The following is a 15403-nucleotide window of genomic DNA, read 5'->3' on the forward strand; positions in this document are numbered from 1 at the left end:
ATATTAAATTTAAATATTAAAATCTTTCAAGGATTTAAGATCCTGACAGTGGCAATTTGCTGTCAAAATATTAGTCAATAAAATGTTTGGGTCTTTTGTCTTGTGTTTCTTCAAATCAGTACAAGCTAGTCAGTAAAATCTTATAAATAAAGTCTTATAAAGATAAAGTCTTATAAAATTACTCTATATTATTTACTGATTGAATATTTAATACAAATCATTTCCGGTTGTTGTTTTTTTCAGTCAAGTGCATGCACCATTTCTGGTTTTGGTGCATTGTTGTTTTCCCAGATAAAAGCCACTAATTCAATAGTATCTGGATGCGGACTTGGATTTGCAGGCTGAGACTGCATATCTCAGAAATGCACTCAATGCTAGTGACGTCACTGTGAGGGGTGGGGTTAGGGATGGGCATTAAAAAGCATTGGATGCAGCTCAGATTGCAACTGCATCAAGACTTCACTCCACTAATTAGCTTACACAATCAAACACGCTGTCAATGAAGTGCACAAACCTGCTGGTTGGGAATGTTGACGTATGCGAGTAACTCTTTGGCGGCGGTTCGTAAGTCCAGCAGGAGGCGATGCGGAGCACTCTGAGCATCCTCACACACCTTCGCGCTGTCCTCCAGTGAAGTCAGTGACTGAAGCCACTGCCATTCCTCCCTAACACACAAACACACACTTACACTTATTGTTTGTTTGTTTGTTTAGACTTTATTAATCACAAAGGGAAAATCAGGTCACAGCAGAGCTCTCCATACTACAAAATAAATTACATATATAAGAAGGTATTAATATTAATAAAATTACATTTATATTGCCCACCTTAGTTTCAAACAACAAGTCCATATCTACATTATCAACGCTTTTACAGTTATGCATAATTCATCTAGTATGACTTTGGTTATACAATCTGATCACTGTTGGTAAAATCCTGTACCACTCCCTGTAACACCGGGGCTGAATTCATCTTGAGCTAGAAGAGCCTGCACACACTTGACTGTATCAAAAGGGGGATGACAGTCCTGGTTTAGCCTACTGACAAATCACTTACACTTATTACATTTGTAAATGGACAAACACATGCATCAGATGAAGATGTGGTACCTGGAGACGTGGCCGTTGTCTCGTATCTTGACGTGGCAGAGCACGTTTGGGTGTTTGTGTGACACCAGGACTCGGATCTGGTCCACTGAGGTGTAGAGCTTCAAGTAACCCAGATACAGACCTGGAGGCAGACACTTCCTGCTGCGCCGGTGATACGACAGCTTCTCCTGCACACACACACACACATGAAAAGCTATCTTTATGGGGACTTCTCATAGACGATAAGATTTGATGATGTCAACCCTCACAGCAAACAATCTGTATCTGTTCATTCATTCATTCATTCATTCATTCATTCATTCATTCATTTTTCTTTGGCTTAGTCCCTTATTTATTAGGGGATACCACAGCAGAATGAACCGACAGTTATTCCAGCATATGTTGTATGCAGCGGATGCCCTTCCAGCTGCAACCCAGTACAGGGAAACACCCATACACAGTCATTCTCTCTCTCTCTCTTTCTCTCTCTCTCTCTCTCACACACACACACACACACACACACACACACACACACACACACACACACACACTCATAAACTACAGCCAATTTAGTTAATCAGTTCCCCTATAGCGCATGTGTTAGGACTGTAGTGGAAACCGGAGCACCCAGAGGAAATCCACGCCAACACGGGGAGAACATGCAAACTCCACACTGAAACACCAACTGGAAATGCTCTAATAAATGTCCTTGCTCTGTTAAAAATATCTTGGGAAATAAAAAATATTACAATTTTCGCAGGCGGGCTCATAATTTTGTCTTACTGTAGATAAACAGAGCGCAAACTGAGGGGTGTGTGTCAAAAAAATGACAAAAAGCTTCCCCTCTATAAAACCACCATCCTCCCTTATCTTCTATTTTAGTCGTGTATAATGTAAAACGTATGTAAGTTTCATCAAAGATAAACGTCACTAAGTAAAACATCTTAAATGTCCTAAAAATAACATGCCAGATTTTCCTAATGCTAAATATATTTGCTTATTTTTCTTTTGATTTGGGATATACAGTGTCTGGAACATTCTGTGTGTGGAGTCTGAAGCGCATGAGTGATAGGAAATGGAAAAATGGGCAAAGCACACACACACACACAGACACACACACACACACTCAGAGGTATGAAGAACTTCCTGCAATAGCCTGAAATTGACCCACGTTTATCATTTCCAAACTATTTGACTGAGAGACTGACTCTGGAGCCATGTGGTTGTTGAGCTGTGGAACCACTTTCACCACACACACATACACACAGCATTACCACAGGGAAATTCTGAGGCGCTCAGACAAAACACAGTGTTCACAGAGGTTGATATTCCTGAGCATTTTCAACAGTCTGGAGTGTTTACAGCATTCAGACAAAATCATCAAACCAACAACTCTACTGTTGCGCTCCCACAGTTGACTGCACTCCAGGAACAAGGCAGGCATAGAGAGAAACATACATTCAGCACTCATTTCAGGCTCATTCAGAAACTCGTCCAGTTCTGCATTCAGTCACCCTGATTGAAAAGCTGTCATTTGTTTGTCCCATGTGGTTTTTAGATTGATACTGCTTTCTGAAATATAATACAGTGCATCAGCATAACTTCTCGTCAATGAAAAGACACAATAAACACAATTAATTGGACACATTCGACTGAAGATTTGAGTTTTGAACATAAATATCATATATCTATACTAAAAACTATTATACGCTGAATATTGTTTTAATTCTAATTTAAAAAAATGAGTGCAGAAACATTTTAAATGGGGGATAAATTGGAACGCATACAAAATAAATAAATTAACAAAAGAATTAATTTAATTAATTATGAAGGGAATGTTCTACAACTCCAAATAAACCTAAAGTTAATGATGGTGTTTGTTTGTTTTCTGTCTTTCTTTCTGTTTGTTTGTTTTGTTTTCTTTCCTGTTTGTTTGTTTTGTATATTTGTTGATTTGTTTTGTTATTTGGTTTTCTGTCTGTATTTCTGTTTGTTTGCTTGTTTGTTTGTTTGCCTGTTTGTCGGTTGCTTGTCTTTTTGTTTGTTTTTTATTTCTTTTTTCCTGATTGTTTGTTTGTTTGTTTGTTGTTGTTTTCTGTCTGTATTTTTGTTTGTTTGTTTTCGGTCTGTCTGTTTTGTCTGTTTGTTGATTTGATTTGTTTTGTTTGGATTCTGTCTGTCTTTAAGTTTGTTTGTTTTCTCAGTTTGTTTGTTTTGTCTGTTTGTTAGTTGCTTGTGTGTTTGTTTGTTTGTTTTGTTTGCTTAATTTCTTTTTTTCTGTTTGTTGATTTGTTTTGTTTTGTTTGTTTGTTTGCTTGTTTGTTTTAGGTCTGTCTGTTTTGACTGTTTGTTTGTTTTGCTTGTTTGTCAGTTGCTTGTCTCTTTGTTGTTGTTTTCTGTCCTGTTTGTTTGTTTTTTGTCTTTCTGTTTGTTTGTTTTGTCTCTTTGTTGATTTGATTAGTTTTGTTTGTTTTCTGTCTGTCTTTCAGTTTGTTTGTTTTGTCTGTTTGTCAGTTGCTTGCCATTTTGTTTGTCTTTTTGTTTGTTTTATTTATTTTTCCTGTTTGTTTATTGTCTCATGATTTGTTATGTTTTTCTTTCTGTCTATCTCTTTTGCTTGTTTGTCAGTTACTCGTCTGCTTGTTGTTGTTTTTTGTTTTACTTCTTTTTTCCTGTTTGCTTGTTTTGTCTGTTTGTTGTTTTGTTTTGTATGTTTGTTGTTTTGTTTTGTTTTGTCTGTTTGTTTATTTTTCCTTTTTGTTAATTTGCTTTGTTCGTTTGTCTGTCAGTTTGTTTGTTTGTCTGTTTGTTAATTTGTTTATTTATTTTTGGTGGATCATTAGCTCTGCTGTAAATAGTTCTAAATCTAAAATGTAACCTAATGTAATCTAATATAACTATTTTCTTATAAAAGTATAATTATGATTTGTTTTTGCACATAACATGGCGGCTGCAGTGTGTGTGAGACACTGACGTGCAGTGTGGAGAGGAGCGTCTCCAGTGCGCTGGGCTCTTCTGATGAAGACGAGGAAGACCTTCGCTGAAGCTGGAATTTACTGACAGGAATCCAGCGCAGTCCCTCCAGCGGCGCACACGCACTCATGTCCTTCAGCAGCACCAGCACTGCATTACCGTGCTTGTCTTTAATGGGCTCGAAATACACCTGTCCCAGATCCACCGTGCCCAGCAGAGCCTGAGAAACACGAAAGAGGACAAATGTTTCACTATTTTGTGATGCTGAAAACACACACACCATATTTCCTCCAGCAACTTTTGTGCAAACAGCAGTGATGAACTACAACAAGATTGCAAGTTCAATCTTTTAGCCTGTGCAGTTTTCATTTGACGTGTGAATAAAATATAAACATTAAATCACATTTCATAATTTTCTGGGTCATTTTGAGGTACAATTCTCGCTAAGACTAAAACCAACTAAGACTTTTACTTCAATAAACTACTAATGTGCTGCTTATTAATAGTAAGCTAGTACTGTAGTTGGGTTTAGATTTAGGTAGGGTTAGATTTTAGATAAAATAAGAAAATGAGTACTGATAAACAGTTAATAACTTAATATATACCTATCTGAAATAGGCAAGTAATTGAAGTAGTTAATAGAGGGAATTAGTAGTTTTTGACCAGATTTGTTTTTAGTTTTTACACATTTCATGCTTTAAGATTAGTGTATTTACAAAATAAACTAATTAAAATGATATATAATAATAATAACAAAAGAAAAAATAACATAAAATAAACCAACAACAACAAAAATGCTCCTCCTGTTTAGTTAATGTTAATCTATTCCAAAATTACCTATATAAGTGAATACACAGTGCGACAAATATGATATGTGTTGAAAGGTTAAATAATAATTTAATAATAATAATAATAATTCAAAATGTCTCAGCTTTTAACCTCGGTTTATTTTGATCTCTAAGTTAAGAGTTATAATAAATGTATTTTTTATGTATTAATACGATATGTGATCGTTGACCATAAATAAGTATACTTTTTTCATACTGAGATTTATGCTGTTATCACATAACAGCTGACTGCTGACTAAATAAGCTTTCTATTGATGTTAGGTGGTCTGAGGGTCCAAAAAGATCAACACAATTGAGAAAATCACCTTTAAAGTTGCCCACTGCTTAGCAATGCACATTACTAATCAAAAGTGTAGTTTTTATATGTTCACAACAGAATATTAATATTTACAAAAATATCTTCATAAAAGAAAAATATCTTTACTTAATATTTAAATAAATAATTTTGACACATTTAATGTATTTTGGTTATTGCCCCAAATATACCTGTGCAACATAAGACATAAGGTTTTGTGGTCCAGAGTCACATATAATCCCACATATTCTTTCATTCAATGTTCAGACACTGTAATCAAAGTTTCATTCATCCCACACCTTCAATTATCTAGAAAAAATATAACAATGTTCTGTTAAAATATATGTTTGTAGACAGATTTTTCACCCTTTGACTGTTTTGATAGTTAAAAAGATTTTTAAAAATCAGCTTAGTATTTTAGCTCAATAGAAGCTTTTCTTTTGTTTCTGTAATGATGCATCATCTGTTCTGGTGTTCGCTTTAGCTTGTTTTGTTTGTGTGTAGCCGATTCACCTGTAGTTGTGCCGCTGCCTGCAGCAGTTTGAGGCGTGTCTGAAGTGTGCAGGAGCTGCAGGCGTGAGCAGGACTGATACACTGCTGCATCCAGCTCAACTCCTCCCACAGGTGACACACCTGACAATAACACACACACACACACACACACACACACACACACACACACACACACACACACACACACACACACACACACACACAACCATGAAGACAGCATTCAATACTAAAGCTCCTGTGTAGTGCTTTGAAATGTTAATTTTTTATTCTATGAGAGGGCCAAACATGTAGTAGCTCCGCCCCTTTTAAAAATACAGTCAATAGTGTTTTGTTTTATCACCGCTCTGCCAGTGAGAGTGGTTGAGCTCAAACATCAAATGAAAAGCAAATGAGAAACGTCTTGAAGGGGGCAGGCATGTCAGACACTGGAGAGCATTTGATTGGTCACGATTTGATGAGAAACTGTAGTATGAAGTGATAAAACATTGGTCCACTTGGGCGGAAATGACAAACTACAAGCTTCACACTCTTATATGAGCTTTATATCTACTTAATGTGAATTTTGTCACTGTTTTGCCGCACACTAGCTTATAGATACAGTTGAAACCAGAATTTTACATACACTTTATAAAAAGGAACATAACCATTTTTTTTAAATGTCTGATGGTAAATCATACAAAAATTATTAATATTTTAGGTCCGTTAGGATTACCTAAATGATTTACATTTGCTAAATGCCATAATAATAAGAGAGTTTTTTTTTTTTTTAAGAATTTTTTATTAATTTCTAGACAGCCAAATGTTTACACACATTTTCTTGGTGTTTTTTAGCTTTGCTTTTAAACTGTATAACTTTGGTCAAATGTTTTGCGTTTCCTTCCACAAGCTTCTCACAATAGTTTGCAGGAGTTTTGGCTCACTCCTCCTGACAGAATTGCTGTAACTGAGTCAGGTTTGTTGGCTGTCTTGCTCGCACAAGCTTTTTCAACTCTGCCCACACATTTTCTATAGGATTGAGATCAGGGCTTTGTGATGGCCACTCCAAAACATTCACTCTGTTGTCCTTAAAGCACATCTTAACTAATTTGGCAGTATGCTTAGGGTCATGGTATGTTTGGAAGATCCATGTGTGGCCGAGTTTTAATTTCCTGGCTGATGTCTTGAGATGTTGCTTCAGTATTTCTACATAATGTTCTTTCTTCATGAAGCCATCTATGCTGTGAAGTGGACCAGTCCCTCCTGCAGCAAAACAGACCCTCAACATGATGCTGCCGCCCCCATACTTCACAGTTGGGATGGTGTTCCTGGGCTTGTAAGCTTCCCCCTTTGTCCTCAAAAATGTAACACTGATCATTGTGGCCAAACAGTTCAATCTTAGTTCCATAAGACCACAGGACATGTCTCCAAAAATTTGTCTTTTCCCAGTGTAATTTAGAAAATTGTAATCTGGCTTTGTTGATTCTGGCTTGTTGATGTTCCCATGTTGTCACACAATGAAGCAGTGTGTTTGAGGTTTTCCTAAATACTATTCTACAGTTGTACCTCCAATTAACTCAAATGTTGGCAATTAGCCAATCAGAAACTTCCAAAACTTTGACATCATCATCTGAGCTTCATCAGAGGCAGAATAATCTTATTGTATGTAAACTTGACTTTCAAGAAAAGTTATAACAATTTCTTAATAAATCTCTCTCTCATTATTCTGCTATTAAGCAGAACATAAACTAATGTGATTATCCTAACTTACCTTAAAGAGAAAAAGTTTGGTCACATTAACATCTGACTTTTTTTAAATGGTTATGTGCCTTTTTATACAGTGTGTGTAAACTTCTGCTTTCAACTGTATCCTTGAAAGGAATAATACTGATGCTAACATCTAAAAAATCTTATTTTAATTTCATGGAAGCTTTAAACAAAACATGACTTCAAACTAAAACTAAACTACAGGCAACGCAGCTCAGTGAAGCAAGCAAGTACGAATGCTTTGATTTATTATTGGAAGAAGGTTTAACAGAGTTATTTCATGTGCATCAGCAAACGTTCCATTGATCCACCTCATTACCTTTGTGAACCAGAGTAAATCCTGTGCGTGACAGCTGAAGGAGTCGTCCACCTCTACAACCGGCAGCTGATCCTCTGGAGTCACCAGAACGTTTTCATCTTGATAAAATATACAGGCTAGATAAAGACCTCTGTGGACCAGAACAGAGAGAGGAGTCATGGAGAATGCAGACAGCATCAATACTGCAACAGCTACATTCTCATGCTGTTTTTTCTCACCTTTTCAGGTTTTTGACAAATTTGCTGGTGGGCTGGAAGAGATGCCGCAGACTTTTAGAGACAGAATGTTTTCTGGTGTTCGACGGAGCTTTGATTTGTTCTAAACACAGAGAGGATGGAAACACAAGAGAAACAGAAGAGTCTTTTCTCAAGCTTTAGATCTTTGGTTGTACTACACTCACTAATAGGGTTACGCAATATACTGAAATTATATAAATATCGTATATGTGATTTTGTAATATTTTGATAGATCACAAATTATCGAAATATTACATATGCGCATTTGTGATATTTTGATAATGACAAATGTTTTAATAATGTGCAAATCTCAATATACATGTCAATAGCAATATACCAAAATTTCAATACATCGCAAATTACAGAAAGAATGCATATGCGCATTTGTGATATTTCGCTAATGAGAAATGTTTTGATAATGAGCAAATCTCAATATACATGTCAATAGCAATATACCAAAATTTCGAAATACTGCAAATTACCAAAATATCGCATATTCGCATTTGTGATATTTCGATAATCACAAATGTTTCAATAATGGACAAATCTCAATATACAAATCAACAGCAATATACAAACATTTCTATATACCGCAAAAAAAATGAAATATTGCATATGTGGATTTGCGATATTTCGATAATCACAAATGTTTCGATAATGCACAAATCTTAATATACATATCAATAGCAATATACCAAAGTTTTATTATACATCGTTATTTTAATATAACGAAATATTGAATATGCACATTTGCGATATTTCGATAATGACAAATGTTTCGATAATGTGCAAATCTCCATATCAATAGCAATATACCAAAATTTCAATATACCCCAAATTAATAAAATATTGCTTATGTGCATTTGCAATTCTTCAATAAGGACAAATGTTTCCATAATGTGCAAATCTCAATATACCAAAATTTCTATATACAGTACCGCAAGATATGAAATATTGCATATGTGGATTTGCGATACTTCGATAATGACAAATGGTCAGATAATGTGCAACTCTTAATATACATATCAGCGATATATTCAAATTACTGAAATATCATATATGCACATTTGTAATGTTTCGCCTTTTCAAAATGATTGAAATATTGCATATGTGAATTTGCGATATTTCAATATATTGTAAGTTATTGAAATATCTCAAATAATCTCACATAACATATATTGTAAAATGAGCATTTGTGATTTTTTTTTATTATTTGCAATATATTAAAATTATCAAAATATTGCATGTGCATTTGTGATATTTTGATTTATGACAAATGATTGAAATATTACAAATGTGCATAGTTTATATATGTCAATATAAGCATTTGCAATATTTTGACAATGTGCAATGTATCAAAATTATACATTTTACATATATCATTTAAAAAACTGCATTTGTGATATTTCAATACTTTGTGAATAATCAAAGATATATGAAATATCGCAGTTGCGCAAACCGCAATATACATATCAATATATGCACATTTGCGATACTTTGATATATTGTAAATTTTTGAAATATCTCAAATACACATATCATACATCGTGTTTTGTGCATTTGCAAAGTTTCAATACTTTACGTTATATCGGAATTATTAAAATCTATCGCAAATGTGCAAAACGCAATATACATAGCAATAGCAGTATATCAAAATTATCGAAAATCACATATGCACATTTGCGATATTTAAATATATCGCAAATTATTAAAATATCAAAAATGCGCATATTGTTTGTCAAATAATTTAACAGTAATGGAGGAACGCCGCCAAATGTAGCGAAGTAAGAGTAATGATTTTTCTCTAATAATTTTAGAGTAAAAGTAAACAGTTTTTCATGTAATCAAAAAGTACACGTTACTCAACAATGTTACTCAAGTAAATGTAACGAAGCAAATGTAACTCGTTACTACCCACCTCTGATCATCACAACATTAAACTGTTTTTCAGTACATTTTTTAGTGTAGTATCTTGTTTTAACCAAGCCCAATACCTAAAATTAGCCATTATGCTGTGTGTGTTGGTGTGTGTCGGCTTGGACCAACAAAAGAGCCTCATAGATCACTCTGAGCAGTGTGAACAGAGTGAAGATTGTGACTCTGAAGGCCCTTTTATACTTTAATTAGAGTTTAATGATCAGTGTTCGGAGCAGGCGGTGATTTCCACATAGAGAGTGTGCTTCAGATTTATCCCCGTTAAGTCACACTAAAATAAATCCTCAGCCCCGATGGCCTAAAAACAACAAACAAGACCCCCGGAGTCGCCCCCTGGAGACCGGCTCAGCCCCTCTGAAATATTAACTCCACATTTGTTTTAAAGCGCTTAAATGTTTGTGGTCGCGGTGGCTGCGGCTCGGCGTGAATGAGGAGGTGTTTCATTCAGTAAGTGAGTGTTTACCGTGGCATGCGCAGTGACGGTGCGCCCCTTTAATTTGCCCCAGGAGCTGCTCTAACGCCTCTTTCAGACCCTGCTGGCGGGGGGGAAGACCATCCACCTCCCTCCAACCTGCAGAAACGAAAACAACAACAGATGCATATCAAAATGTGACACGCTTCAAATCACTTTCAAGAACTAGCACTGGTTACTCGGGTGTCAGTAAATCAGTCAGTTTTCTCTTATATCACTGCATCAAGCACAAACACACGAACGCACACACACTGCAGGTAAACAGGATGATGTTCTGATGGTGTGTTGGTTGCAGTCCGGTTCCCGAGGAAGCGGGGAAAACATGGACACTCTATTCCCGGAATGTCTAGCACAGACCCTCTCTTCAGCCTGGCTAACCTCAGCGAGAGCATGTGCGTGTGTGTGTTATGACAGAGATAGAGCGATGGGGGGAAAAAGGGACGCAAACATGATGTAAATTAGAAAAATTGTGTTCAAATCATTTCTGCGTTTGCCTGTAAAGTGGTGTGTGCATGTGAGTGTGAACTGCAGAGGGAGACAACAAGTGTGTGAGTGTGTGTGTGTGTGTGTGTTTGAGCTGCTGTATAAGAGCCGTTCTGTCTGCAACTTTACAGCCTCTCACAGACATGCAAATATTTCCAGAGGGAGTCGAAATGGAAAACACAAACACACATTGAAATTAGCATGCTCAAAACACACACACTTACACACACACACACACTCGACGTAAAAGAGCACTAAAATATGTGAGAGAAAGCTGGGCTTGTCCTCGCAAACACAAAAACAAAGACACATAAAATAAAGCTAGACAAAATCTGACAGATATACTGTCACACACATACACACACACACATACACACACACTTTATATGTATCATCTGTGCTTTTTATTGTGTTTTGTATTAGTTTTGGTGGTTTATGAGGACACAAATTTGTATAATGCCATATTTATGATGACCTAGGCATTGCAATGTTGAGGTGGTTAATGAGGACATGCCGTGTCCTCGTAATTCAAAACGCTTAAATTGTGTGTACTAGTTTTGGTGGTTTATGAGGACACCAATCTGTATAATGCCATATTTATGATGACCTAAGCATTGCAATGTTGATGGGGTTTATGAGGACAAGCCTTGTGTCCTCGTAATTCAAAACGCTTAAATTGTGTGTACTAGTTTTGGTGTTTTATGAGGACACACATTTGTATAATGTCATATTTATGATAACCTAAGCATTACAATGTTGAGGTGGTTTATGAGGACATGCTGTGTCCTCGTAATTCAAAACACTTCAATTGTGTGTACTAGTTTTGGTGTTTTATGAGGACACACATTTGTATAATGCCATATTTATGATAACCTAAGCATTGCAATGTTGAGGTGGTTTATGAGGACATGCTGTGTCCTCGTAATTCAAAACACTTCAATTGTGTGTACTAGTTTTGGTGGTTTATGAGGACACAAATTTGTATAATGTCATATTTATGATGACCTAAGCATTACAATGTTGAGGTGGTTTATGAGGACATGCTGTGTCCTCGTAATTCAAAGCACTTCAATTGTGTGTACTAGTTTTGGTGGTTTATGAGGACACAAATTTGTATAATGTCATATTTATGATGACCTAAGCATTACAATGTTGAGGTGGTTTATGAGGACATGCTGTGTCCTCGTAATTCAAAACACAAATTGTGTGTACTAGTTTTGGTGTTTTATGAGGACACACATTTGTATAATGCCATATTTATGATAACCTAAGTATTGCAATGTTGAGGTGGTTTATGAGGACATGCTGTGTCCTCGTAATTCAAAACACTTCAATTGTGTGTACTAGTTTTGGTGGTTTATGAGGACACAAATTTGTATAATGTCATATTTATGATGACCTAAGCATTACAATGTTGAGGTGGTTTATGAGGACATGCCGTGTCCTCGTAATTCAAAATGCTAAAATCATACTTTGTTGGGTTTTTTGACATCACAAATTTCCCCTGAGGCTTGGGTTTGGGGTTAGTCTTTGGGTGAGGCCTAATAATAAGCATTTTTACAGTATAAAATACAATACAGGCCCTGGAGCGTCCTCATAAACCACCAAAACCAACATGTGTTTATGTGTGTGTGTAACTCACTGGAGGGTGTAGCACAAGCAGGTTCTGATATCTGAGGTGAACTCCATCCCTTCATATTATATGCTGAGACCTGGACATAACAGCCTGTGCCCTGAAACAAGAGACAGATCTGTGACTGATGCTGTATTTAACACAAGCTAGCACAAAGTTCTTGGTGTTTACTAGCTGAGCTACACTTTGTAGTAAATTCTCCTCCGGATACCAACCGCAGCGAGTCCTGTGATGTCATACTGGAGTTGAGTCACGTCTTCAATGACCGTCTCACCCAGCAAAGGGCTAAATGAAGAAACACTGCTCCAGCTCACTGAGACGCACAGAAGCAAAGCAGGAATTTAGCAGGAGTTGCACTGACTAATCTACTAGTTCTAGACTACTACTCATGAAATATGCAACTTCAACCTAAACCACTTGTTTCGTATGGCATCCTGGGATTGCAAAATATATCTAGATTTAAACAAATGTTAAAGTGAAGGAATTTGAACCAGTGTTTTTGGTTCACAGAGTCTGACTAGGAGATTTATAAGATGGTTTGCTAAAACACAATCTTTTAAAGGTGTTGTTGTTGATCCCAGTTGCAAGAGCAAGAGATAATAGCTTGACCTCTTGTTGATCATTTGGAAAAGTGTCAGAAGGTGGATTTTTCCCATGAATCATCTGTTGATCTGCATCCCAATCATAACAAATACTGCAGAAGACCTACTGGAACTCACATGGACCCAAGATTCTCACAGAAATCAGTCAAGTTTGGTGAGGGAAAATCATGGTTTAGGGATACATTCAGTATGAGATCTGCAGAGGGGATGGCAACATCAACAGCCTGAGGTATCAAGACATTTGTGCGGCCCAATACATTACAAAACACAGGAGAGGGCAGATTCTCCAGCAGGACAGCGCTCCTTTTCATGCTTCAGCCTCCACATCAAAGCTCCTGAAAGCAAAGAAGGTCAAGGTGCTCCAGGATTGGCCAGCCCAGTCATCAGACATGAACATTATTGAGCATGCCTGGGGTAAGATGAAGGAGGAGGCATTGAAGATGAATCCAAAGACTCTTGATGAACTCTGGGAGTCCGGCAGGAACGCTTTCTTTGCCATTCCAGATGACTTGATTAATCAGTAATTTGAGTCATGTCAGAGATGTACGGATGCAGTCCTCCAAGCTCATGATGGAGTCAGACACAATATTCATTCTGTCTCCACTTTATATTCTATACTGGAAATTATTGTTGTTATTGGCAAGACTTTAGTCTCAGTAAAGTCAGACCTTACTGTCCTAATGAAATCATTCAAAATCAAGCCATGACCATGTTTTATTTTGATCAAATAAGCGTCATCTAGAAGCCTTTGCCTTTCATAAAAGACACTTTTGAAACCAAATGATCAACTAGAAGTCAAGTTAATATTTGCTGTTCCTAAAACTTGAATAGTTGACAAGACAGGTAGTGGACTAGTTTAAAACATTGTTGTCAATTGAACTAAAGCTGAAAATATATGTGTAGTACAAAATCACATTACATTAGTTGAAGCTCTAAAATTTCTAACTGTGAAAAAATAAAATTAGACAGTTTTATTACAAAAATTCCAGGACTTTTCCAGGACTTTCAAGTCAATTTTCATGACCTAATGTTTCATGCATTTTCTACATATAAGTGGTAAATCATAAGAAAGGTTTAAATTTATTACAGCATATCATAAAACACAATTTATTTTAATATCTATGTAAAATAGATGATTAAAAGAAATAGATTAAGAAGAAATAGATGCTTACACAGCACTAATAACGTGAGAGCATGTTTTTGGCCAAGAAAATAAAAGAAGTAAAAACACCTCCATTACAGTATACAGATATTTGTCAAACTAATATTAGATGATTTTTATAGTTTGTTAAACTAGTAATAGTAGGTAAAACTACTTATATAATAAAGCTGCGATCACACTGTACTTTTTATTCCCGAGACTTCCATTCATAGACACGCGAATGCGGCAGACCAGAAATGCAAGCATGTGTTTCGCATTTCACTGCATACGAAAGTTCAAGCTTGGTGAATTCTTACCTGCGAAATCACATCAGGTGAATGCGTTAGACCAATAGATGGTCATTTAAAATAAGAAATTTAAAATATGAAGCAATGGCTGGGCCCACATGGAAACTGCACGCGCAGAATTCCGCAGATTTTTAGCCCATCATTAATTCTGTTTATTTACTTGAGTAAATGTGTGTAAATCTACATTTATTCTGTTTTTAAATTAATTACAGTAATATTATTGCCTAATGTCTTTTAGTAGATATATGAGAGACTTGCTTTGTTTGCCCAATAATGTGAATCTAATTGGATTTGCATTTTAAACCTCACATTTTTTTATATATTAAGGTTTTAGTTATAATACTTATAATACTTAAAAATCTGCAGATTTTTACCAAAATTCTCTGCAGAAATAGCAAAAAACGTCTGCAGATTCAGTCTGGCCCTGGCAATCGCTCTATTTTATTAATGTCTAATAATATTATTTAGCCCCGTACCTTTTCATAGCGCTGTACGACAAAAAATTCGCAAGCACAAGCTCTAGTGTGACCGCAGCTTAAGTCACTTTAGACAAAAACATCTGCTAAATGACTAATGTAAATGTAACTTCCATGATTTTTCCAATACCTGGTGGGTTTTCAGGCCTGGAAAATGCCATGTCAAAAATCCATGACTTTTCCAGGTTTCCATGAGCGTATGAACCCCGATTATTATACGATATTGACCTTATTCTAAAATGCGGAAGTGCGCCTGTTTTCGCGATTGTCTTAGAACTTCCGATTCAGTCGCCTATGGGAAAAATGACTAGGAATAATAAACAGCAGAAAACGGTCAA

At 36.1% G+C, this 15403-nt stretch overlaps 1 protein-coding gene across 3 annotated transcripts in view; it reads right to left on the minus strand.

Annotated features, from left to right (window-relative positions):
* The window catches only part of ankfn1b (ankyrin repeat and fibronectin type III domain containing 1b), a 160549-nt gene that overhangs the window by 11043 nt on the left and 134103 nt on the right, over positions 1 to 15403 (minus strand). For all 3 annotated transcript variants that reach the window (XM_087309988.1, XM_087309987.1, XM_088651685.1), the window contains 9 exons: positions 12754 to 12851; positions 12548 to 12638; positions 10414 to 10521; positions 7998 to 8097; positions 7780 to 7909; positions 5718 to 5837; positions 4063 to 4281; positions 1110 to 1276; positions 515 to 665 (listed from right to left, as the gene is read on the minus strand). In XM_087309988.1, coding sequence (XP_087166114.1) covers positions 515 to 665; positions 1110 to 1276; positions 4063 to 4281; positions 5718 to 5837; positions 7780 to 7909; positions 7998 to 8097; positions 10414 to 10521; positions 12548 to 12638; positions 12754 to 12851 — 1184 coding nt within the window. The remainder of the gene's footprint in view (positions 1 to 514; positions 666 to 1109; positions 1277 to 4062; positions 4282 to 5717; positions 5838 to 7779; positions 7910 to 7997; positions 8098 to 10413; positions 10522 to 12547; positions 12639 to 12753; positions 12852 to 15403) is intronic.

The sequence above is a fragment of the Danio rerio genome, chromosome 24 (assembly GCF_052040795.2).
Source record: "Danio rerio strain M-AB ecotype USA chromosome 24, GRCz13ab, whole genome shotgun sequence".
Lineage (NCBI taxonomy): Eukaryota > Metazoa > Chordata > Actinopteri > Cypriniformes > Danionidae > Danio > Danio rerio.